This window comes from Gallus gallus, chromosome 4 (genome assembly GCF_016699485.2).
Source record: "Gallus gallus isolate bGalGal1 chromosome 4, bGalGal1.mat.broiler.GRCg7b, whole genome shotgun sequence".
Classification (NCBI taxonomy): Eukaryota; Metazoa; Chordata; class Aves; order Galliformes; family Phasianidae; genus Gallus; species Gallus gallus.
The window spans coordinates 62,623,127-62,649,945 of NC_052535.1; the positions used below are offsets into that span (position 1 = coordinate 62,623,127).

The window sequence follows — 26,819 nt, forward strand, 5'->3', positions numbered from 1 at the left end:
AGTAGTAGTAATATGCAACTGCAGCTGATGTAATTTGGTATGCTAGGCAAGATTAAATAATTGGAAAAACTCAGAAACAATGAGGCAAATTGTCCTAGTTTTAAGGAACTTAAAGCAGCAGAGTGAAACATGCCCTTATAACATAACAGTATCTTCAGCAGCAATAAGAACTTTCCTTTCAATCTGTGTGCTTAGTTATTTGTATCAGTGACAAGCGGCATGTAATGGCAATGATATCTGGCTCCCATTTGCACCACAATTAAGTCACTCATTAGTGTAAATACAAGTACCCTGAAAATGAAAAGAAGTTAAAAGCTTCAGTACAAGCAAATTTTACCATATAATTCTGGACTGAGGGTGACAGATGGCATAGCTACGTGAATGGTTTTATGGTCATGATGAAATGATTGATGTAACACATGCTATTTTTATGTTTATTACAACAGCTGTATCTCAGATGCCTTTGCTAATAAGTGAAGAGCAGAATTTTGCAGTCCATAAGATTAAAATTTCATCAAACCTGTTGGAAACTTTTCTATTTCAGCGCAAAGACTTTTGGGTTTGTTAGTTTTGGAAGATTGTGCTGCATAGGTAGTTAAGTTGTCCAGTAAAACAGAATACTTTGAGTAGCTGTATTAATACAGCACATATATTTATATTTATTCAAATAACAACAATAAAAAAGCACAGTGCTTTCAAAGTATGCTTGACAATAGCTACAAGACAGAATGTTGGATTTCAAGAAGCAATTCATGCTAGTTTTAAGAGAAACCACATCAGGGACAGTGCCAGATTTTGTTTTTGAATGTGTCTTCTTGATCAGAAATCTGATGTATCTTACTGTTTTGTTGTTTTTTTGTTTGTTTGTTTGTTTCAGTGAAATATGAAGAGCTGTATTGCTTCTCATTCAATCCAAAATTAGATAAAGAAGAACGAGAGAAAGGCTGGAAGCTTGTGAACCTCAGTGAAGAATATAATCGGATGGGTATTCCAAACAGCTACTGGCAGATTAGTGATGTAAACAGAGAATATGGAGTGAGTTGTGATTTTTTAATGTTGTGGAACCCTTAGAGTGGATCAGCAGTCTGGCTGTGTGCTTCTTAGTGCTCAGATGCAGAACTCTTGTGTACTCAGTGCTGTATACCTGTGTAGTAAGGTGCAGCTCTTCCCCTTTTTCACATTAAAATGCACACAAATAGCAGTAAGAAGGATGTGTCTTCATTTAATATATGTGAAACTTGTTCACAGTAAGTTTTAAATGTTAGTATTTGGCTATTAGTATTATATTATTAGTGTTTCATGCCTAAAGTTAAGTTTCTAAATGAACATTTTCCTGATATGTAGGGTTAAGTAAGATTACTGCACGGACATTAAAAGAAAGAAAAAAAAAAGCAACTTGAAATAGTGAATTTAACCATGCTTTGTCAGTGGCTATCCTCACAATCGTTTGAAGCCTCTATGGTTAACTGTTAAGTGTTTTCCACGGTAATCTGACAGACTTTATCTCTTCTTAGTTCAGTCTGTCCTGTCTAGTTCAGTATTGTACAATTGAAGTCCACAGAATGTTAATTAATTGAGAGAAATAATAACCAAAATATGTTTTGAAGGAGGTTGCCCCATACCCTCCATTTACTCTATTGCTTTTAGTGTGTTTACGTTAAGGGTGGCCTGTGAAGCTCTCAAGAATGTTGAATGCGCTGTCAGGATTTCCTTTTTTTAGTATAAGCAGAAAAAGTATTTGACCTCTCCTAAGATAAAGTGTAGGAAAAGTGACATCACGAATAGAAACCAATTTACTGCAGCAGCATCTTTAACCATAAGCCTCTCCTTTTGCATCTCCTCCCAGTCCCTGCAAGTTTTTTTTTTTTCCTTTTTCTTTTTTCTTTTTTTTGCCTGGTCATTGGGTTCCTTTCAGAAGGTAGGAATTAGCTGGGCTGCTTGCCTTTTAAGTATATTAGTTTCATAGAGATGAGTTCCATTTCTCAAAATCCCTATTTTTTTTTTAATGTTACGTGCTCCATATCCATTGGAACTTTTGGCTCTGTAGTCCCCTCTCATGTTTGAGAACTTCACCCATTTCTTCTCTTGTATCCGAATTCTGCTCTGGAAGAAACAGTAGTTGTAAATACAACCATGCTGTACATAATGAAAATTCTTTCTGATCTGAACATAAATTCTCTGTAAGACATGAATTAACACCTGGAAATACAGCACTTCAACACCTTTCTGCTTCAGTTTTGTTGTTTACAAAATATAATCAACACTTTCTGACTTTAAAAGCCTGTGAGAAACGCAGGCGAGTGGTTGTACTATGAAATATTCTCTGAGATTAGAATTCGTCAGTATTTTTTTTTTCTTTGCAGTAGAGTACAGCTGGCTAACATTACTTGTATTTAGTGGACTAAGTAATTGGAGCTTCCTTTCACAGGTCTGTGACTCCTATCCTACAGAAGTGTATGTACCAAAGTCTGCTACTGCACACATCATAGTGGGGAGCTCTAAATTTCGGAGCCGAAGACGTTTCCCAGCTCTTTCCTACTACTGCAAGGATAACAATGTAAGTGTGAGTTTGGAGCTTCCAATATGCAAATTTTGACCTTGCTTTTGTAATTCTTCTAGTAAGCTTCTGTGAGGAGAAATCAGTGTTTGCTTTAAAAAAGTTTAAAAGGTGGTTAGGATAGTCTTTCCTTTATAGTGATACCTGTCCTAGGTTTAAGCTTCAGAAAGGTGGGATGAGACATATTTTTGACTCCTTCTTTACCACTTATTTCTGCAGAATTCTGCTTCATCAAAGATCTAAGAATTTGTTTACCAAATGGGAGGATATGAAGATTTAAATAATTAATAGTCTACACATAAATGATATATTGTCTTTTATATTTAATTAAGGACAAAATTTTCAAAATTAATCACTTTGCATAATCAGCTAGGTCCAAATACAGATACTCAGCATGCAAAACACTTGGACGTTTCCAAATATTAGTGAAAGAAGAAGTCTAAAGGATCAACTAAGTTCTGGCATATAGTGGTCTGGCTTGGGTAAGTTCTACAGTTTCAGCCTAGATGGTTTTTCCGTTTGTGGCTGGAGTTCAGGTTAAGGTTAGGATTCATGTTCAGGTCACTAGGGGTCTGAAGTATTGTGTTCACTCCTTGATCTTGAAAGGTAAGGAGTGTTGGAGTACCTCCGTGTGAGTTCGGAGTTGGCATGAGTTGCCAGATAATAGAGCAATGGGCAAGAGAAGGGTAAGTTTTGTGATGGTAGACAGTGAATAACTCCAGGAACAGCATGTTGGGAAGAGGTCTACAGAGAGGTGGGTACCACTCATTCAGTCTTTCATACCTGGAACGGTCACATTGTAATTTGGTTATTCACAGATTCAAATGATGTTGTGGCACCACTCTGTGTCTCACAGGGTCTTTGTAGCTATGCTGAGATCAAAGTCTTGAAGTATCTTTTCAGCCAGGGCACTTGAAAGCAACCTGATCTTATGCCCTACTCTCAAACACACCCCAAGAAATTTTTTAGATGTACGTGCTCTTCATAAGCAATTTGCCTGGATTAAGTCCTTCATGGAGATCACTTGTAATGATTTCTGATTGAGATATCTAATGGATGATTAGGCCAATTTATCTTCCCAGTTCTGCACTACTGAAAGTGCAGCTGTTTCATGAGCTTGGGCTATATGTGATCTTAACCTGACAGACAAGACGTTCTCTCCTTCTGGTGCCAACACATATCTTAGTTTGTGGAGCACAGGCAGTGCTGTAACGTAATGAGTTCTAGCCCCTACTTTCCTGAACCTTAACCTTAGTCTGCAACTCTAATTTTAGTCTTAATCTTGAGGTATGTATCTACCTCAGGTATGATATGCCACGATTGAGCGACAAATGTCGTCTTTATATTGAAATGATAGCTTGTGAATTTATCCATATGTACAGTTTTCAGATTACTGAAATTTACTGAATTCTGTAAACTCAGTTTACAGAAGTATTAGCATGTATTAAATCACTGTGATATGCACTGATCAGCAGGCAAAAGTAGATAACTAATAATTTGTTGGCAGAATCTATTACTGATATCTGAGCAAGCTCCCACACAGTTTTGTACATTAAAGTTCCTATTTACTAAGTACTGATAGTTCAAAAACTTGGCTGAAAATGAGCGTGTTCTCTCTTAGTAATAAATAATCTGTTGGGCAGCCTGCATGGGTTATGACCTTCAGCAGGCAGATTCTCTTCATGCTAATGTTCAGTGCATAGAAAGTGCCTACATCAGCCCTGTGCCCCTATGGCTCCAGCTGGACTCAGCCAAGCAGAAACTGGGATATATGATCTCCTTGTTCCACGTTCAGTTCCTTCTTTCCAAGTTTCACCTGGAGATCTGATTCTGATGTGTCTGGGGAGAACCTCTCTTGACTTTTTCAATTGCACTGATTAATAAATTTGCTCCAACACTCAGGCTGCCTGACTCACTTCCTGTGTAGTGAGGTTTTTCTCCAGAGGCACTGCTAAAAATACAGCACAGTGATCTGGCTGCACAGTATGTACACATTTTTGTTTCCTGGACTCGTATCTCAAACCACTCAATAAAGAGTATATTGGTGTAAGCTGGGTGTAATTAATATCATAACTGAAGTGTGAGTGACAATGCAGAAGGATCCACTCCTTACGTTGTGATGTCAGTGTTCTTGTGATTGCGCTGCTATGCTCATTATTCTCTAGCGATTGTCTTCAGGAGATAATCCACAGGAGGGAAATACTACATTTGAAATAGCTCTAGAACTTTGATGCAAGACCTAGGCAGTGGGATTTTATTGCCTTAATATTTTCTTGTCTTTCTAAAAAGAATGTAATTCTTTTTTACCATTCCCACATAACCATAATTCTATGGTAAACATCTAATGAGCGTCTTTAATAAATGCTTCGGGTTGCTAATTGATTTCTGCTTAATAACTTTACTGACTTGTTTGTTTTTCTGCAGGCCTCAATATGTAGGAGCAGCCAGCCTTTATCCGGCTTTAGTGCTAGATGCCTTGAAGATGAACAGATGCTTCAGGCCATCAGAAAAGCAAACCCAGGAAGTGATTTCATATATGTTGTTGACACTCGGCCCAAAGTAAGTGTATTACCTTTCTTGCCCATAGCAAGACTGAATCTGAGCGGGATGTGTTTGGGAAGATTCATAGCCCATATGGCTGACACAGTTGCACCTGTGTAACTCCACAGGTGAAATCAGGATATATCAGGCATGTTTTAAGTAGAAATCTTGCTCCTGTTTTTCTCTCAGAATTTTAGCGTTTACACTGCATCTTTCTCTCTCTCTTTTTTTTTTTTGTTCTTATCAAAATGTTAAGATACAGAAAAAGAAATAACTTGGAGCAGTAACTGCTAAGATTATTTGATAAAAGGCTGTTTTCCACACACACAGGAGTTAACAGTGTTAATGATGAGGCTAGTGAAAAATAATTCCTGTTAGAATATTGTGTTTACAGTAACTCATAATGTTGTGAACCTCTACCTACTTAGACTAAAATTTTCCATGCAAGATCTCATACAGCTGGGAAAATTTCAGTGCATGCTTGAGGCTAAGGAAATTGCACTTACTCAGGTTGCAAGAATTGAGGAGACTTCTTTGAATACCTCTAGCAATTCTGCATTTTAGAGAAATAATCTGAAATATGGTATAGAATTATCTCAGATGCCATACCTCTGTAACTGACTAAAATATTTGTCTATGACTAAAGTTTTAGAGGAATTATGCTGTGCAGAAACATGGAAACACAATAATGATCTAGAAGAGGTTGGAAGGTAATAGAACTTGTATCCAACTTTGGCAAACTGCTCAAGGTGATGAGGACTAGGAAGGATTCAGTGCCTGGAGGTGGGAGCAGGGGTACATACTCTTCCCTGCTAAAGCTAACAAAGCATGTGAAGGAAGACACGTCTCTATCTAAGCCCTAGTAGATACAGGATAAACTATAGGTGGAAGAAGGAAACAAAGTCAGGGGTGTCTCATTTCACTTTGTAATTTGGTGGACATTTTGACCTGCAATTACTTCTTTTTTTTATTGGGAAGATGAAAGTGATACCTTCTTACTGATAGTTCTTCAGAAATTACAGTTGTGGTGAGCACTAGGGAAGGATTGGTACTGCTGTGTTCAGAGCAGGTTTGTATAGGAAATGCAGGCCTGGATACCTAAATAATGCTTGGTTAACAGTTGTTCTACATGCTGTAGTAGTTACAACATAATACTGATTTCTGGGAGGAATCCCAGGCATATGTGCAGACTGGGAGGAGCAATCCTTGAGAGTCACCCTGCAGAGAAGGACCTGGGGGTCCTGGTGGATGAAAAACTGAACATGAGCCAGCAGTGTGCTCTTGCAACTCAGAAAGCAAATGGTATCCTGGGCTCCATCAGAAGAGGGATGGCCAGCAAGGGGGGGGAGGTGATTGTCCCTTTCAACTCTGCCCTTGTGAGGCCCCATCTGGAGTACTGCATCCAGGTCTGGGGCCCCCAGTGCATGAAGGACGAGGGAGCTGTTGGAAAGGGTCCAAAGGAGAGCCCCAAAGACGATCAGAGGGCTGGAGCACCTCCCCTGTGAAGACAGGCTGAGGAAGCTGGGCTTGTTCAGCCTGGAGAATAGAAGGCTGTGGGGTGACCTTATTCCAGCCTTCCAGTACCTAAAGGGAGCCTACAAACAGGAGGACAGTCAACTCTTTGAAAGGGTAAATAAAAGCAGGACAAGAGGAAATGGTTTTAAGTTGAGGAAGGGAAGGTTTAGGTTGGATATCAGGGGGAAGTTTTTTACAGAGTGAGTGGTGAGGTGCTGGAACAGGCTGCCCAGAGAGGCTGTGAATGCCCCATCCCTGGAGGTGTTCAAAGCCAGGTTGGATGGAGCCCTGGGCAGCCTGGTCTAGTATTAAATGTGGAGGTTGGCAGCCTTGCCTGTGGCAAGGGGGTTGGAGCTTGATAATCCTTGAGGTCCCTTCCAACCCAAGCCATTCTATGATTCTCTGGCTTTGGTACTCTTCTCTCATTAAGTAGGCCACTCATTGATGGGATTTATTAAGAAGTACTTTGTTACTTGGCTATTAATGATATTTTGCAAGGTAATAACAGGAAGCTCCAATCCTGTAAACTTCTTCTAGTAAGTTACTTTGCTGAGACACCTCCTGTGAGCAATGAAAAAAGCTTCTACTTTAAGAGGAGGAAGTAAAATTGGCTTCGTCAGTCATGATTCCCAGCATTATTTCCAGCAACACTAGCTTCTTCAAGAGCTAGACAGCAGATGGAGTTAGTTTGGTTTTCATTGAATTGTTCTGGAAAAAGTTTTGATGTGAAGAAATCTGGATACATAGTTTCCTACTTTTCTCCGTCTAGAAGGACCAGCTGTTTTTCTGAAACTCCTGTGATTCCCAGGTGCCAAATGCAGTCTTGTTAAAATTATGCAGCTCCTGTGGCATTTTTAGCCCTGGAGCATGTATGCAATGGTAGGTCTCTGTGCTAGCTGCCCCTACCACTCTCTGGGGAATAAATGCAAAGGTAAGTTAGCAAGTCTGGTCCATTGCTCTAGGAAAGCTACCTTCCTTTTTTTCTCACTGAGACTGATTTCTTGTGAAGATTATGAGTATTGACAGACCCTTGAATCCAGCATTCCTAAGTGCATTTTGTGTGCTGCCCCCCCCCTTGTTGTGCTTGCTGATCTTTGGAACAAAAGATTTGGCTGTGGAAGAAATCTTTGTTTCCACTTCCTTTAACTAGACCAGGATGACAAGCACAAAGGTTTTACTTTGGATACCATCCTCGTTTTCTTCTTCTACTATATGTTTACAGAAGAAGATAATTTAAACTCATGAGTGTAACAAATTAGTTCTATTAATCTTCTTAAAAAGTAAGAATTTTGTTACCCTCCACACTAAAGAAGATGCCAGGAAATCTGACAAGTGACGTCTATTCCCTTTAGAGGTTGTATTTTCATATTCACAGAAATTAAGAGGGGGCAGTGTCGTGGTTTTGACACCGTTGACAGACAGGCACAACTTAGAGAATAACAACTGCTTTAGGAGCAACAGATGGAATTTGGATAGGTGATGGGATATTTACTGTTAGTAAATATTGTGGCAGTGGAAAGTTTGGCAACTGACAATATTTGAAATGAATGTCAGAAATCCTTGCAAACTTGACCTTATATTTATTTACTTTTCAAAAGTCAATTTCAGATTTTTTTTTAATGAAAGACTTATACAGTTACTCTGCTGGAGGAGAGACAGTTTATAGCATGTGCATTGCTGAGGATTAGGTCAGTTAAGTGCTAGGTGTATTTCATTTATAGCTTCTGGATTTCATGGTGTCTTATTCGTGCTTACAGATCTTTCCTCCTGAGGTTATATGCTTCTGTCGGGAGAGAGATCTTCATGCTGCTTATATTACAGCATTGGTGCCTGCTTCAGAAGAGGAAGATTAGGAGCCAACAGAAAATTGTAATCTTTCTAGCAAGTCACACTGAGGACTCTGTCCTTAAATGGCATGCTGTTCACAGGCAGTGTTTTTTTGTTTTTTTTTCATTGTTAGTTGACAATCAAAAAAGATCAGCAAACCACCAGCTGATAGACTAGAATTCTATGGTGTTTTTTTTTTTCCTCCTCTTTTACCTTTATTGGAAGCTACAAGCTAAAAGAAGTTTTACACAGGAGTTAAGTAAAGGGAAAATGTTTTTTTGTTTATTTGTTTTTACTAGTTTCCTATCTTTAGTTTCTTCTGTGTTACGTTGATGTTCATTCAGTGTTTCAATTCCTAATGTTCCTCCACAAAGGTAACTATTCCTATTGCTAAGTTCTACTGTTCTACTCAAGGAAATGGATGTCTTAGAAAATAGTAAGATGAGAGAAATGAAAGAAGACTTGATTTCACATTTTACATTAGAATTTAGCCAAGTACTGAAATATTTGATTGTGAACTTCAAAAACAACCACAGAATTAGCAAATCGATAGCGCTTCCCTCTATATTAGGAAACAGACTGGAAAAAGAGTCATCTGCCTATTCACTTATCTGTAGTGTATACACAAGACTCTTCCTTTTGATTTTTCATGAACATTGGCCAGTCATTTTATTTTTGTCCAAGTGATACCTCCCCAGGTACAACAAAACAACAAAAACGTTGTTGGTGCCATTCAGTGTGGGTTTGCGGTGTCCATTGTTATTTAAATATGAGATCTTTCCTGAACAGAATCTGTTACTTGTCCTTAGAGACATGGCGGCCTTGTAATGCTGACAACTTTGTTACTCCTGGTACCTTGATATTTATCGTGAAGTTCAAAGGCTCTACAGTAGTCTTTAAAAATCCAGCTCCCATTTCAATGTGTTGTTTTTTGTTGCTTTTTTTTTTTTTTTTTTGGCTGAAGCATAGCGAAATATTTGATAGTGCTGCATTGCAGATGAAGATGTTTGTAGTAATTTTGTAAATTCAGATCTTTTGTGGTCTTCTGCAGCTGGAGCCAAGACACTATAATCCTGGGAAAACTACTCGCACTCTTTCTATATTATTCTAGGCTTCAGAAAAGGAGGCTGTATCAATTTATGGGTGTTCTGGTCTGTTCTGGGAAACATCGCAGTGCGTGCTATGGAATAGTAGCATGACAGTTAAGACGCTGCCACCTACTGGGTATATTCTGCTAGTAAACTTAATGCTGATCTCAAATCAAAATAGCCTTTTAAGAACAAATTAAAAACTCTACACTCTTGTAGAAGAGCCTTCTGTAAGCTGTGTTTTTCTGTTTGTGTTTGAGTTAGCACTCAGTGTGTTTGAAATAGAGATCAGAGCCTTAGTGACCCAGCATACTGCAATATACTGTAAACAGATTCCCAGTGCCAGCGTAGTTGTGTTGACACTGTGATAAATGCTTCCTATTTACACCTGATTTAAATAACCGATTTATTGCAGTAAACCATGAGCTTTGTTTTAAAAAGAATATTTTCTTTACTTGTTTTCATTCAGTTTCTCTAATTTTTTCAGCTCAATGCAATGGCAAACCGAGCAGCAGGGAAGGGATATGAAAATGAAGACAACTACTCCAACATCAAGTTTCAATTCATAGGCATTGAGAACATCCATGTCATGAGAAACAGCCTGCAGAAAATGCTTGAAGGTATTACTGCTCTTTATTTGAATACTAAGGAAAAGATTAGACACAAACTAGAACTTTTCTGAAATCAGTAATAGAGAAAACTTTACCTGCTAGCTCATGGATTTGTGACATTGATCATCATTACATTTAGAAGCATTTTCCTAATTGCAAAAATTCCTTGTTTCATGAGTAAAATCTAGATAAAACATACGCTAATGACAAATGTAATTTGACTTTAGTACCTTACTGCTACTGCTTCTTTGTGGTTTACAGTTTGATGGTTCAATGAAAAAATTGCTTATATCTGGCTACGATGGTGGTGGAAAACATAAAAGACTTTTAAAAAGCCTTTAAATAAGACTTTAAAAAAACAACCTCAAAGCATAATGGCTTGAGGCTTTTTTCTTTGGTCTTTGCAGTTTAAATTTTAACAGAGATTTATTCATTTTCTGTATAGAGCATGTCATATTAGGGCTATTTATGAAATAGTCAATCTGTATTCACATTGACATTCAGCACCTTCATAATCCCACATAAGTTAATAATAATGGCTTTATAAATAACTAGTGCATAAAGCAGCACAACTGTACTACCATTTATTATTTGAATTACATTACTGCTAAGAGGCCTTCTTGGAAAAGGATAAGGATAAATAAGCCATCCTTGACCCTCAGTTAATTTGTTGATTTTTAACAGGCAAATAATAAGTGATCGCTCCAGCCCACGTAGTCTCAGTATTTACTTCATGTACATCGTCAACAGAAGATTTCTGAATGTTCACCTCCTCAATCAGCATGATCTAGCTATCCTTGGCTCGGTGCTCTACCCATACCCCTTTATTCTATGTATCCCATCATCCATGTGCAAACGTGAATCCTAAATCTAAGAAGGCCATAGGGAGATTGTGTTTCCAAATAAGAGCAGTTTTTGAAAACCAGAAGCAAAGTGTGATGCATGTGAGCAGTCTCTTGTTGCTTCTCATTTCCTGTAGAGATGGGCCATCCCAAGAGGAACTGCCCACTCCCCAGAGAAGTGCTGATAGGATTACTGCTTTTTGATATATGTAGTGTCTCTGCCAAGTTTTACCCTCCCGTGGGACTAACAAAGAAGGCAGGCACAGAAATTTACTTTGTCCTGGCCTCTTTGATCACAAATGTTTCTAAGTCAGTCTGAGTGGACTTCTGTGGTCCCTGGTCTGTAACCATGCTGTTCAGATGAAGGAGGAAGGTTTTTGGCACATTGCTCTGTGCATTACAGATATGACTGTACTCAGACCTACAGAAGATTTTAGGTTAACATATGTTTAGTACATCATGGTGTATTCTTGCTTAGTTACTTGAAGTGTGAGGTCTCGGGATGGAAAGTAGAAGGTTTTTTAGCAAACTGCAAAGCCTTGTTTGGCTAGAACAGAGGTCAGATGAACAAACCCATCCCGTTGTTTGCTCAGCTTGAGATCAGCAAGGTTGAAGCAGTAAACAACTGTCCTGGCTGCACATGATAGTGCTATGTATTATTTTAGAGCCAGAAGTTCAAGAGCTGGGCTCCTGGCCCAAACCGAGAGGTAACAACTTAATTCCCAATAAATGAAATGAAACAGTGTTGCCTGGGGCAGAACTTCCTAGCATCTGTTGCAAACATCTTTGTTTTGCTTTGTTTTCTATTGGATTTGTATTTGTTGTGTTGAAGTCTCATATTTAGAGACCTGACTACAAGATCAGAAATTAAAGAAGTGACGACTGCAATACTTGAGACTTTTGCTGAATCTTACGACTTTCAGTGCATAAGTAGGGCTTCTCTCATGTAAGGTCCCAGACAGTTCTTCTCTTTTTTTCCATTTGTGATTTTAACTTTAACTCTAATAATCTTATTTCTATTAGCTTTAACATGACTTTGTTCCCGTACAATATGTTAATTTTAACAAAAATTTGTAGTAGATTATAATATAAATTATTAAATGTAATATTAAATTGGTAGGATAATGAATCATTTTTTAGAATATACAAAAAAGTTGGGATTTCACTTTAACATGGAGGAGAAATCCTTTTCAAGCTGCTGAAATTTCCTTCCAGAAAACAATTGTTTTCTGTTGTCTCTGCTGCCTCGTACTGCTTTGTATAATATAGAATTTTATTCTTTAAATAGAGGTGTAAGTGATGGCACATGTGTTAATTTTGATCCCGTGCACAACTTCCTGGGCATAATTCTTAGTATTAGTAGGAAAAGTGGTACAAGAACTTCTCACTGGAAAGACTGAAGTGCTGACCAGTTGTCTGGTATTTGTGATGACCTCTATCCATGGGCTCTTGATTTTCCTGTGCTCAGCCTATGCGCTTTCCCATGGCATAGGTGCAGGAGGTCTTATTTCTCCTAGGTTCTGCTATCAGGTGGGTTTGTTGTTCTGCTGGAAAAAGGGTACCAAGTCTTTTTTTTTTTTTTTTTCTTTGTGCTGGTACCAATCTTTTTTTTTTTTTTTCCTATTGAGACAGAAATTCCTTTTTTTCCCCTTAGGAATTCATATCTGGACTCAGTACTAAGGTCCGGATCAGTAGCCAAAATCATGTGAAATATAGGAGTGTGCCTTTAGTTTAGGACAATCTGAACTTTGTTCAGTGAAGTGGTAGGTAAATATTGATTCCAGTTTGGTAGTGGGAACGAGCAAAGCACTATTTAGCTTTACCTTGGACTTTTGTAAACAGAGACAGCAGCTTCAGTCAGAATTGAGCTACTAATAGGTCATGCTTCCATCTGCACAGAAGCATTAATCATGTGAAAAGCTGTTTGCTCTCAGTGTTGCTATCCATGCATTTTTATAAATACCCTTCAGAAATGACTTTTAAAATCACCATCTGGAAGAGACCCTATGTACAAGGATTGCAAGATTTCATATGGACGCATTAGGCTACTTTGCTTCTGAATTAAAAGGAGTGAGGACAGCTGGATGCACTCAGATGTGATATAAACTCTGAATTTGTCCTGTAAAATGAAATTTTGGTCATGTAGAAAGAAATGGAATTTTTGCCACAGATGAAAATTAACTGAGCATTTTAGAAGATGCTTGGAGACATAGTAAGACATTATTAATTCACAAGTAATACATCAACTCAATTAAAAAAAGACATTATTTCACTATACTCCATAAATAAGTTTCATCAGTTAATGTCTTTTACTTTGCGACAGTATAAGTGTACATGGATCAGAATAAATGTGTAATCTATTTATGTGGTGAATAGTATCTCATACCTGAGAACAGATCACACCAAGTATTGCTGGGTGTTTGTTGCTGGAATCAAATATCTAACTTAGATTTGGATTGCCTTTTTTTATTTCTTGTGATGTAACAAACTCTGTAATATTAAAAAATAGACAGTTGAGTATTGTAGGATAGAAATTTAATGTTGTGAAAGCTGAGAGAGATTTTTTTTTTCTTTAATCATGGTGTAGAGCTAGAAAAGTTTTCAGCGAAATGTTTTCCTTGTCGAGTTATGACTTTTCCTCACCTTTAGGTGGTGTTTCCTGACTGCATGACAAACTTTAATAAGGTTTCATTGACAGACAAGGAGCCATTGAGTGAACTGCTTTATCTAAAGCACCACTATATGTGGTGAAGCCAAAGGCTGGAATAGTGGTGCTGTTCTTCGAGCACTTTCTTAATTCAGCTTTACCAGCAAATGTGGGTAGGATAGGAGACTGGGGCATGATTCAGTGATTGTCTGCCTGTCCAGTGGCAGGAATGTGTGTATTTTCTGATTCTATGCCTTCAGTATTAAATAGAAGTCCCTCTCTCTAAAGAGTTTGAAAACTACACTCGTAACACAACTGGGAAACATGTGTTGCTCAGAAGGATGTATTTGGTAAACTGACTGCAATAGGCTTCCCAACAGCTTTTAAACTGACTTGTATGTACCTGGGGAAATTGGAGACAGCCCTCTTTCTCAAATGCATGAGAAAGTAATGGTAAAGTTTTGAAAGCATAAGGGACTATATTGACTGTGCATTTAAGATTAAGCTTATTTTACAGTTTGTGAAATGAAATCACCTTCAATGAGTGACTTCCTGTGGGGCCTTGAAAATTCTGGCTGGCTGAAGCATATCAAAGCCATTATGGATGCTGGCATCTTTATCGCAAAGGTAAAGTGTGGAACATGAAAACAGAACTTGGACTAACCAGATATAGAAAGTGAGGACCAAATTCTTTGTGGGTGACTTCCGTTGTCTTCAGTGAAGTTGTATCTGAAACTAATGTTTCCTGTGATGCCTCACATACGAGGAGAAACAATCTTTAGGTGCTGTTGCATGGACATTTTGATAATAGGGTAAAAACAAGTTTGTGTTATTTTGCACTGAAAATCTCGAATCTACTGTAACCTCTGCTATCCTGTATCTTGTTATTGCCACATGTTTGAATGTCCATATTCAAGACAGACAGGGAACTACTGGAGAGAGTCCAGCGGAGGACCACAGAGATGAACAGGGGCCTGGAGCATCTCCTTTGTGAGGAAAGGCTGAGAGACCTGGGGCTGTTCCTCTTGGAGAAGAGGAGATTGAATGGAGATCTTACCAATGCTTATATATATCTAGTGAATGGGCATTAAGTGGATGGAGCCAGGACAAGGGGCAATGGCACAAAATGGAGCACGGGCACTTCCATCTGAACATGAAAAAATCTTCTTTACTTCATGAGTGACAGAGCACTGGAACAAGCTGCCCTCTCTATGACTACTTCTTCACATTATATTTGTCCTAAAGGAATATTAACATTATCCCTTGAGTTATTTAGCAACCACCTAAATTCACCTCCTAAACCAGTACCTGTCAATTACAATGGACAAATTCTCTAGTGACTTCTACTCTTAAATGCTTGGTAACTGCTTCAGAGAAAAAGTGCCAACTTTAGTAAAAAATTATTTCTTCTAATCCCACCTCAAGTAATAAAGATATTTGTCATCTACTAAAAGTAATTTTAATTTTATTACCTCCATCCTTGAGCAGCATCTTTCACTGGTTCTGTTCTTATTTTTAAGAATATAAATAAGAACGGAACAGTTCTTTTTAGTACAGACCATTTTATTTACAAGACTTTCCATATATGAATATAAGGACAAACTTAATGGATCTCTCACCTCAGCATCTGCCTGTTTCTCTTGCCTTGTCTCTTCCTGCTCAGCAGTTGTAGTTTCTTACCAGCACATTATTTCTCCCAGCCCTACGAGCTTACAGACATCAAGTTATTTAATTAGCTTTTACCAGCTTTTTTTTCTCAGTGACTCAGCATTAATATATGAAAAAATGTGTTCTTTGTCCATATGGTTGCTAGTCTTATGCTTCCTTGGTCATGCATTTTGACTTGTTTGTATTTGCACAGTTCCCAGTTCTCAGTTTTTGGTCTTCTGCCCACATGGGTTCTATTTTAGTAGAATGTTCTTGTCTCTTTAGATAAACATAGATAATTTATTATTATTCCTTGTTCCCTTTTAAGCCCGCATTTAATCTAAATGTTTCTTTTTCTAAGCAATGTCTTTCCTAACCTATTTTATTTCTCTGCTTTCTAAGTATAGTTCTCCTTAGAAATGACGAATACCAAACTCTTTAGAATTTAAAATAACTCTCGGGTTCCCAAAATAATGCAGCATGAGACTCTGGAGAATTTAGTATAATCCCTTCTTTATGCATTTCTCCTGGATTATGTATAAAATAGTTTCTCTCTCCAGATTTATTTACTTTAAAGTTATTGTTACAGTCTTGTTTATTAGATGTGAATGTTCACTGCTGCCACATGCTTTGCCCCAAACCATGACAAGCATGTATTTAATGCAGTATGGTTTGATAATATCCACAATAATATCCTGGCATCAGAGGCAGACATTAGCATTATTGACATACTCATCAAGGAGAGAAATTAGGAGTCATATGGAAATATGGCTGCTCTGTAGCTGCTATGAGTGAGAGCATTAGCAGTAGCTGAATTGGCTTTAAGTAACTGTCCACTCTGAACAACTGATGTATTTTAATTTTCCTGTGATCTCTGTGGTCAGGGTATTCATGTACACAGCAGGCCTTCTGCACTGAGAACTGGTGTAGCTATCTTCCAGATGACTTTGCTGGTATATTTTTGAAAGTGTGCCTATTCTCATCTGAAATACAGGGCCTATCACATGTGTGCCTATCACATGCTATAAATTAGATTTCTATAATCTTCTCCTTGAAGTTCCCAGATCCAATATTTAGGTCTCACTTGTGTTCACAGAACTGTAAGCTGGTACTGTGATCCAGATCTTCTCCGTCCTGGGTATGGTTAAAGAGTTATTTCTTCCTCTTCTTTTTACATAGCCCGAAAGCATATTTAGTTATTCCACGCAGGTAAAACACCTTCACTATAAGTACTGAAAGTAACCAAAAGCCAGAATAGACAACTTGTCAATTGGAAGGACTGCTGCACACATGGGATGGGATTCATTACTCCTTTAGTACAGTCACTGTTGACATGGATCCCATTTCCTCAAGTACTGGTACATCAACAAGTGATGCTGCAGCCACCATGCTGCACAGGATAGGATAATATAAAGACTTTGCAAATGATAGAAAGTCTGTGGTGGAGTAAAAAATTGAACGAGTTTTCCCAGTTCCCAAATGAATGCCCTCCCTACTGTGCTGTCTCACTTTTCCTCTCTAACCATTTCCTCTCCGCTGTCTGTGAAATCTCCAACTTTTTATGTGTTCTCAGGCTGTGGCTGAGGAAGGTGTGAGTGTGCTTGTTCACTGCTCTGATGGCTGGGATAGAACAGCCCAGGTTTGCTCTGTAGCAAGCCTTCTCTTGGATCCGCATTACAGAACTATGAAGGGATTCATGGTAAGCAGGTTCTCTTTCACAGAGTAAATGAAAATATTATGGTATCATTTTAGAGAACAGTAAGATGAATAACTTTGTTTCTAATGGAAAATAAAGTTTCCTTAAGTGTGCCTTTTCAGCTGGGTACATGTCATGGTTTTGTACTCCATATTCATCTATTTTTTTTTTTCCCTAACCTTGACCAAAAAACTCTTGAAGCCCTAGGGATTTTTTTTTTTTTTGGTGCAAGCAAGAGTTAGTATTTAATTTCAGGCATTGTGAGGTTGTGAGTGTCAAAAGTGTGTGCTCCCTAGACACTAGATTGCAATGAATGAGCTTGTTGAAAAATCCATTCCCTTTCAAAGCAAACCAGCACTAGTGGTTGAGGTAATGGGCACATATTAAAAAGACATTTGAAACATTGGTAGGTTCTATTTTTAGAAAATGATGAATTAAACTAATTTAAGTTATGCCAAAATACTGGCATCCTACCTACATCAGTCAAGAATGCTACTTTCTCTTGAGCTGGCAGCGGTGCACATTGCTCGTTACTTTTCTGAATATTTTTCTTACTAAAAATCACTTGAGATTCCAGTACGGCTTGCTTACATCATATCTGGCTCATCGCTTTTCTGCTTATTCTGAAAACTACCTGGGATTCTAATACTGCTTGTTTATACCATTCTTCTGCCTGCTTCAACATGTGTCAACTCTGCTCCACTACACTGAAGGCAATATTCTCATTTTAGGTTTTAATTGAAAAAGACTGGGTTTCCTTTGGTCACAAATTTAACCACAGGTAAGGCCATGCAAAGGTTTTTCTCTCTCTATATATTTTATGTTGTCATTATCCACTGCCATTCCAATTTAAATTTACATGTTGTCATTCAATTCATATCAACAAAATGCCTTGAGCATATTAACACATTCTTTTCTCCCACTGTATAATTTAGCTGCCTGGAAAAATTGAAGTGAAATATTTTCACATTTTTTCATATATTTCCTATATACGCACTCAAAGGTTGCTGTTGGGAATACTGAGTACTGGTCTTGCAGTTGCTATGAGCAATGAGAGATGCATGTGAGAGAAAAATATGTGGCTTGTAAAATGCCTTTGGAACCCAGCAGATCTTTCAGTAATGCCAAGACTTCCCATTTCAGGAAAGTATCCATCTTCCAGGGTAGTATTAATAGATAACTCATAAGCATGACGACAACTAAGATATACTTCTCCTATTATGCTTTTTTTCTCTGGTGAAAGCAGTAGCATTTGTTCAGAAATGTCCAGATATATGACTTTCTTATTTCCTTTACCTGACAAGTTATCTTGGGCATCTGTAACATAATACTGATTGATATGAGTATAAATTTATCTTCTAGTTAAAAACAAAACACATGTTCAGGAGATCTGTGCAGTGCTACAACACCTGTGAAATTCCAGTAGGAGAAATAGAGGTTTCAATTTTAGATGTTGATGGACTTTCATGGCATTGGCGTACATGTCATGTTTGTGTGTGTGTGTGTGTGTGTGTGTGTATACAGATATACATACTATATACATGTATATACACATATATGCTATATACACACACACACACACTATACATACATACTAGCCAAACAGAATAATTAAAAATGCTTCTTCCTATTAGGTGGACTTACAAAATACTGTTTTACTTCTGTGTTATATATTTCAGGCTTCTGTTCTTCAAGGTCCCCTACAGCAAGTGTTTCCAACAGACAGTTTTACAGATAGAAAGTTTCCTTTCTATTTCCCACTTTCTAAAAACATCACTATGAGAGGGCAGTTTTAAACTATTTCCTTCCAAGGTTATTCATTTCGTCTCCTGCTCTGTTTTCTGGGTCTGGCATTGGTCTACCATTGAGAGGCTGTCTGGGATAGCTCGCTGAAGTCACTGCAGTTATTCTTACCATGACTTCTGTTACTGTGGCACAACTGTCTAGTAATAAGGTTGAAACATGGCTTTGTAGCAACCAGCTGTAACTCACTGTGAGGCAACAAGACACCTGTAAAGGTCTTTTGTTCCTGTTTGATAAGTTCTGCTTTCCTTCTACTTGATGAGTCTTTCATTCATTTTTGTAAGTAAAAATATACTTGTGGTTGAGATTTTAGAAATTAATAGCTACAGTTTAGCTGGTATGCTGAAATGAGAGTTTTGTTTTCACTAGTGTTAATTCGATTTTCCTAGAGGATTTCAGGTTATAATTGAATGTTTCTTGTCTTGCATTAGGTATGGCAATTTAGATGGAGATCCAAAGGAGATATCCCCTGTTATTGACCAGTTCATCGAGTGTGTCTGGCAGCTAATGGAACAGTTTCCTTGTGCCTTTGAGTTCAATGAGAGATTCTTGATCCACATACAGCACCACATTTATTCCTGCCAGTTTGGTAATTTCCTGTGTAACAGCCAGAAGGAGAGACGAGAGCTGAAGTAAGAAGGCCTTTTCTTTAGTCATTTATTTCTGTTGAGGTCTGTGGGTGTTACTGTATTGAAGCTGTGCAGGGTTTCATACAGCTCAAGGTGCATTGTAGCATTCCTGGCTGTCATCTTCTAGCGACACAGATTAATACCAGAGGAGTTGATCCTCCACAGTGGGTTTCTGCTGTGACTATAATCCATGGTGTGCATAACAGGGATTAGTGAGAACTGACGAGAGAGCATTAGGTCTTTAGCCACTGCATTAACAATATACAAGGCAAACTGTCCATGCAGCTCTGAAGAAATCAGATGATTTTAACCCTATTTAAGTTCTCAGTTTAAGAGCCACTGTTCTTCTGTGTTCTAACCTGTATATGGATACTACAGGCTTCCTGGCCAACACTCAACTCTACCACTGTATGGCATAGGTTGTGTCCATAACCCACTCTTTGTGATGCACATAAAAAGTGATCCATCGTGTTGAACCTTAAAAGAAGCAGAAAGTCTCTTTGCCTGACAGAATCATGATCCTCCCTTGTAAAGCATCATTTTGTAAAGATTATTTTTGTAAAGATTATTTTGTGTATCAACTGTCAGTGCCAGGTGGCATGATTACAAGCCCCAACATGGCTGAATTTAACTCAGTGTAGAGATAACAAATGATATACTCAGCCTCTGTGGCCAGTTAGCATTCACACAGATATCAGGCTTACCAAGTGCATATGACCAGCATGAGTTATAAATGACTGCCTCCAGTTTCACCAAGGCCTCCCCATACCTATAATTTATATCTAATTCTGCTAAGGAAGTATAAAGCTGACTACAAACAGAGGACTGGAATGCCTTAACAGAGCTTTGTTAATAGAGCTTTATTAATACCTGAAGCATACTAGAAATGTTTATATATTTGACTATATTTTTTTCAGAATCCAAGAACGAACATATTCACTGTGGGCTCATCTGTGGAAAAATCGTGCAGATTACCTGAATCCTTTGTACAGACCAGACCACAGGCAAATCTGGGGGACCCTGCACCCACAGATGGCTCCATGCAACTTCTTGTACAAGTAGGTAATATTCCTTGCCTTTGAGAATTGTCAAGGAACAGACTCCTTGCATATTTGCTGCATTCCGCCCTAGAGGTTTCTTCAACACTTTTTTTTTTTTTCTTTTAAGATAGGAATATCCCAATAAGTTATCTCCAATAATTACTCCACATAACACACCCTGTGACTACAGTCACTAAAGCGTCTCAGTATTTAGAAGGAACTGGGGAGATCACATGCAGTCTGGTTATGAGAATTAGAGCTCAAGGGGCTCTCAGGCTGCTCGCTATTTATGGAGTAAGATGATTGGCTCATCATCGTAGCATTTAACAGGACAGCATTATCAGTTCTAAGCAAGGCTTTGGGCATAACAGCCAAGCCAAAGGAGGAGGCTAGGGAGCGAAGGGAGCACACCGTCAAAGATGTGTTAGTACAGAACATAATGCCTTCGTATTTATGATTCCATTAGAAAATGTATGGAGACTGAATTCAGGTTCAAATGCTGTGTCTCTTCCTTGCATGCTCATAGTCAGCCAGCACCTCTGCAGCATTCCACAGCAGAGCATTAGTCTGAAAAGAAGCTTAAGATTAGAGCTATATTGATAGTTGCGTGTCCTAATTTTGTGGTTACTCACATCTTCCACTGAGAAGCAGCTGTTTCAGTTCTGTTATCATCAATGTTTTCTAAATTTAAATTTGTTTAAACTTCTTCCATTTGAGATTTTGCAATCATAATTTGATACAGTTTAATTGCTAACCTGAGCGTTCGGACAAAAACAAAAGGCAGACCTTCGCCATGTTGTCTTTATAGTTAAATATCAAGTAAAACCTGTTGTGTACACTAAGATTTTTTCAAAATTTAACAATACCTACTAAGTTTTGAAATGCTGGTATTGGCATCCTGGCTCAAGTAATTAATTGTTGGATTAATCTTAACATAAGGAGAACTTGATTAGAAATACACAGAAAACGTGACTTAAGCAAAACCAATTAGCTTGTTTTCTAATAGCAAGTAAAATCACTTGCTAAAATAACTGCCCTAGGTGACAGGAACTGTATTTTTTCACGTCTGCTGTCCCAGGTCATAGCCATTTTAAAACAGTTTAAAAATAGCCATTAATCTTATTCTTTGGTATAGTGAGATTTATAAAAGCAATACTGATACTCCACTGGATGAATAATCCAGTTGATTTTAATCGAATTACTTGGTTGCATGAGGATTTCCAAACATGAGCTATCAGATGATAACCTTAGGGAGGAATGTGACTTAAATAACGTACTCCTGGGATAGGAATGATAGCTTCTTGACTGGGCAGCTGCATCCAAGGGCAGCACTCTCAGCTACTTAGCCTGTCTGGTGAACTACTTACACTTGCAAAGTCAAGTTCTGGCCATGTGCTCTGGGGAGAACAGAAGAGTGCTATAGCAAGCTACAGACTTGAGTTTGAGTTCTTTTCTCCTGAGGATGAAAAATAGCTCAATGCTCCAAAGTGCATACAATGTAAATAGAAGAAGAAAGTACTGTAGCAAAAGTTTGTGTTACTCTTGGAGGATACTTGTTTTTCTGATAAGCTGTGCCATTGTTTATCCATAATGACCTGAATTGCTGAAAGCCTGAATCAGTGAACCACTCAGAGCCGTGTGATCTAAGTCATTCACCTTTCTCTCTGTTGTGTATAAGAAGTGGTTCAAGCTCTGTCCACTGATTTGCATCTTCAGCATAGACCCAATGTAAATGAACGGTAAACCTTACCAAATATTTAAAGAATGTATGTAGTGTGTACACGCTCCAATGACAGTTGGAAAAGCTGGAAAAACGTATGTAGTTAAGTCTTTTGAGGCCATCTCACAAAATTACTGATCTCCCCATCAATTTCAGATTCTGGAGTGGTATGTACAACCGCTTTGAAAAAGGGCTGCATCCTCGACAGTCAGTCACTGATTATCTGATGGCAGTGAAGGAGGAGACTCAACAGCTGGAAGAAGAGCTGGCAGTCTTAGGAGAGGTAATAATTCCGAGCTAATAGCAAACAAAACCCAATTCCACATGTGGAAGAATCTCCCACGTGCCCTATTTCTGCCATGAGGATGTCCAGCCATTGTCCACAACCTCACATACATTGCTAGGAATGCTTTGCTTTTGGTATCCATAGGACACAAAGGTAGACTTCTTTCTTTAAGGAATAAAAAGTCATGTGTTGATGCACAAATACTATTCCCAAAACAAATTTTATATCATTCCATAATGCAGTTCTGCGTCAGTTTGTGACAGCATTGTGCCATTTCAATACTCCACAAATAGGCACGTTTAAAGGGTGCCACTTGCGTTGGACTTTTAAAAGGTAAAGACACTTAAAAGGAAAACTGAGTCCTGAATGTGTGCATGTAATATATACTCTCTTCTTTATTTCAGAGATTGGCAAATCTTCAAAAATTGCAATTAAATGGTAATAAAGTCAAGAGTAAGCAGCAAGACCGAAGCAAGGAGTTAGCGCTTTCTGCTTCCAGCAACAGCTTAGCTAACACTCCCCAAGAGTACAGCAATGATCTGAAATCATTCCCATCCCGGAGCCCTTCTCAAGGGGATGAAGAAGATTCAGCCTTGATTTTGACACAGGACAACCTGAAAAGCTCTGATCCTGACCTCTCAGCTAACAGTGACCAGGAATCTGGGGTGGAGGACTTAAGCTGTAGGTCCCCAAGTGCAGGTGGCTGTTTGCCTAGTGAAGACAGTGGCAAGGATTCAGATGAAGCTGTATGCCTGGCAGTTTGAAATGCCTTCAGAGCAGCAAGGATCTCGATGCAGCTGAGTCCTTCATGGTCTGGAGCAACAACTTTTAATCGGATGAAGGATGGGAATTGTCTGTGGCCTGAAGAAATAATCCAAAGAAAGGGAACTGTGCAATTATGTAAGTAAAGATTTAGCAGAACAAGCCATTATTGGTTTCAAGACATAATGCTAACAAATGGTAATCTCTGATGTTATGAATATTTATTTAAGCCAATGTGGTGTTTCTTCATCAATGCTGCACATAATTATTCCTTACTCTGTACATTTCCATAATTATTTATTGTACAAATTAATAGTTATCCTCCAAAAACACAAAATTCCAAAGTATGCTATGTATGGACAAAGCTGAAGATTCATTAGCACTAGGCTTACTGGCGAATTCATCAGAACTTATTTTTGTAGAGTTTTTTTTTTTGCCTTTGGACATACTGTATATTCTTTTTTTTTCCCCCCGAGCAGCGTTATTATTATTATTTATTTATTTATTTTAACTCCAACAACTATTTTCCATTTTCTCCTATTACAGTCCTTTAAGGCAATGTAAACCTAGCAAATGAACATGCTTGCTGAAGGGGACAAATGTAGTATTGAGCCCAAAGAAAGATTCCTTACTAAGCTGCAGCTGCAGCACGTGACTGCATCCCATTTGTAGTTGAATTTCAACCAGCACTGAAAATTCAGAAGTTTCTGTGAGCAAAACTTCAATCAAAATAACAATACTTATAACAGTCTTTGTGGCAAAGAGTTCCTTTAAAATGAAAGATGTTAGGCCGTAAAATTCTAATTATAATAGACATAATAAAAATCCTCAGTCTATTTTGACTCCTATTCATTAATGTTATTTCAGTGGGAGAAAGACACACACACTGCACAGGTGAAAAGGAGTCCAAACTCACTCATAAAAGTCATTTGTGAAAGCATTGCTCTAAATTCAGAATTAAAGACAGATTATTGGCATACAATAACTCCTATGAGGAATATTTCTTCTAAAGTTTATTGTTAAAAATACAAAACAAAGGTGTTTTTATCTGCACATAAAATCCCTTTTCAGCATTTGCCAACCACAAAAAAAGCACAGCAATGCTAAATTTAAGAAAATGACTAATTCAAATAATTATTTTTTTCTTTTCTAATATTAAAGATATTAGAATCTCAAGTTTGGTTTTATAATTTTCAGCAGTAGGTACAGTAGTTTTCACAGTCACAGATATGGAAGTAAACCACTTAGCATGTTTTAAAACACACTGAAAGGCCTCCACATCAAGCTGTAGTACTTCCAAGTCTTTCTTTTTGTCCCCTCCTTAATAGGAAGGAGTTAAAAATACAATTCTTCTGTCTGCTCTTACTGGCTAGGAGGCAATGATGTGGTATTGAGTTCCAGTAAAGCAAAGCATGGTAGTAATGTAAGTTTACTTTGACTGCACTTCATACTTCTCCTCGAAGTACAGATTTACAGGCTGAATTATATAAATATACCTCAATTTAGAAGCTTTAGATTTTATTAGTCCGTTTGCTTTTGTGGGATGTCTTTTCATTTTGTTCTACGAAATTCTTACTAAAAATGAGTAGCTAAACTTCAGTGTTATTAATATCCTACAGAAGTTACTGTCTTTGAGCAAATAATTCAATTTTTAACAGCAAGACTTATCTTACTGCTGTGCTGGGAAGGCCAATCCTCAGTCTGATCAATCACTGTCACTCAATTAAAAATCGGGTCATGATAAATTACACGCTGCTGAGAATCTACAGCCTTCTGGTTTTTAATCTTCATGGCTTTTTATTAAATGAATGTCCTGATTTTAATTGTACTTTTAAAAATGTTTCATATTTCGAACGTAGCCTGTCAAATTTACGGTATTAAAAGAAATTTTGAATGGGTTTTTTCAAAGTAAAGAAACATGCTGCAAAGTCAGCATTGGAAACAAAATATGTACAACTATTCTTCCTAAAAATGAGTTTGAGACTGGGTGATACCACTTCACATCTTTAAAATGTAGAATTGTATATCATGGTATTGTACTGTATTAGACATGCCTAGAAACAAATCCAGAACAGGAATATATGCAAACTCAAAGTACTATCTTCATGTTGCTTATGCAATTCCTTGTAACTAGCTTTACACCTGAAATACTGACATACTAACATTTTAAATGAAGATTCTGCTTAGCAGTCTGCTGTGATGCGTCTTTGAATCCTTGGAATTTTGCATTACTTACTATTGTTTTCACTGCAGTGTGATGTACTTGTGACATTATTAGTGCTGAGAATCACTTCCAAATAAATACTTAGGTCATGGACAGATGGTTACACTACTTCATAATCCTGGATGAAAGTAAGGTGGCTTTTTATTCTTCACACTTGAATCAAGTTGTTTAAGCTGCTATCAACTGACTTGAGTTTATTACATGGGAATCTGTTACATCCCTTCAATTTTTCTAGGGAATGCAGAATACAAAGGATGTGAAAACCACACTATGAACTACTTTAATTTCTTGGAGCTTTGCAGGGATCCTCCCTCTGTTGCAAATTCTTGCAAATTTGGCATGAGTCCACTGTAATTTGTAATAGGACATACATGAGCATAACAAACAGCTGGGAAGAAAGGATTAGAAGAGCGTTATAGGTTTCTGCAATGTAATTTTAGCCTCATTTCATTGTGTTCTTTAGTAGGAAAATATGTATCTAACGGACGCTGAAGTTAATGGGATCAAACAGAGAATCAAATAGATGATCTCCAGCTGAAGAACAGAAAGAAAAGGTATTGACCAGCTGCTTTACACACAACATCAACAAAGGTAGTAAATTGGTAATTGATTCTGAGAAGTTGAGAAATAAGATGAAAAAAGTTGGAGGGGACAGCTTAGTGGGAAGGACCTCACCAAAAGCAAGGAACAGGGAGGAAAGCTCTTCATAAAGTTAAGCGAGGGGGTGAACTACAGTCTTGGAAGGTAAGGTCAAGTTCCAGTAAGTTTACATAGGGTAGAAGATGTTTGACAATACAAATAATACAATAATTAAAACAACAATAACAAAGAGGTGGCCTTTGCCTAGAAGATAAGGATTTCAGCAGGAGTACAGCAAACTTGTATTGAGAAAGGCCAGAAATACTACCAGAGAACTGGGAGATAGAAAAGAATATTAAAATAAGCATTTAAACTTCCATTATTTAGAGTGCCCGTAAGGCACCAGAAGCCAGCAAATTATACTATTCTAAAATTTAGTGGTTTTCTAATATAAAGCATTCTGTAAAAGAATCTAACTAGATGTTATTGCTTCACTAGAAGCAGTGACTGAATTGAAGCAAGGATTTGTTTTTAAGTCTACTGGTTGCTGAAGTATTCTGAACAACGCACTGCTCTCAACAACTGAGAATTGCAGTCCTTTTCTTACTGTGTTATGGTACTCACTTATTACTGGTATACAGGCTTTCTTTGTAGCTTATTACTATATATAAATTTGATCTCCAGGGCTATCTGACCAAGCCAAAACGTTTAAAAAACCATTAACTGGAGCTGCAATATGGGTTTTCAAAACCCGTTTTAATGAAAAGGGCTCCAGGAATTACAGCAGTTCAAAGAGTTAAACTGG

General features: G+C 37.8%; 1 protein-coding gene across 1 annotated transcript in view; it reads left to right on the plus strand.

Moving 5' to 3' along the window:
• The window catches only part of MTMR7 (myotubularin related protein 7), a 45,164-nt gene extending 19,636 nt beyond the window's left edge, over positions 1-25,528 (plus strand). The window contains exons 4-14 of the mRNA XM_420686.8: positions 878-1,035; positions 2,429-2,557; positions 4,982-5,116; positions 10,016-10,148; positions 14,146-14,255; positions 16,849-16,974; positions 17,703-17,752; positions 19,206-19,406; positions 20,321-20,461; positions 22,320-22,446; positions 22,854-25,528. Coding sequence (XP_420686.5) covers positions 878-1,035; positions 2,429-2,557; positions 4,982-5,116; positions 10,016-10,148; positions 14,146-14,255; positions 16,849-16,974; positions 17,703-17,752; positions 19,206-19,406; positions 20,321-20,461; positions 22,320-22,446; positions 22,854-23,213 — 1,670 coding nt within the window. The 3' untranslated portion in view covers positions 23,214-25,528. The remainder of the gene's footprint in view (positions 1-877; positions 1,036-2,428; positions 2,558-4,981; positions 5,117-10,015; positions 10,149-14,145; positions 14,256-16,848; positions 16,975-17,702; positions 17,753-19,205; positions 19,407-20,320; positions 20,462-22,319; positions 22,447-22,853) is intronic.
• Positions 25,529-26,819: the final 1,291 nt, after the last annotated feature.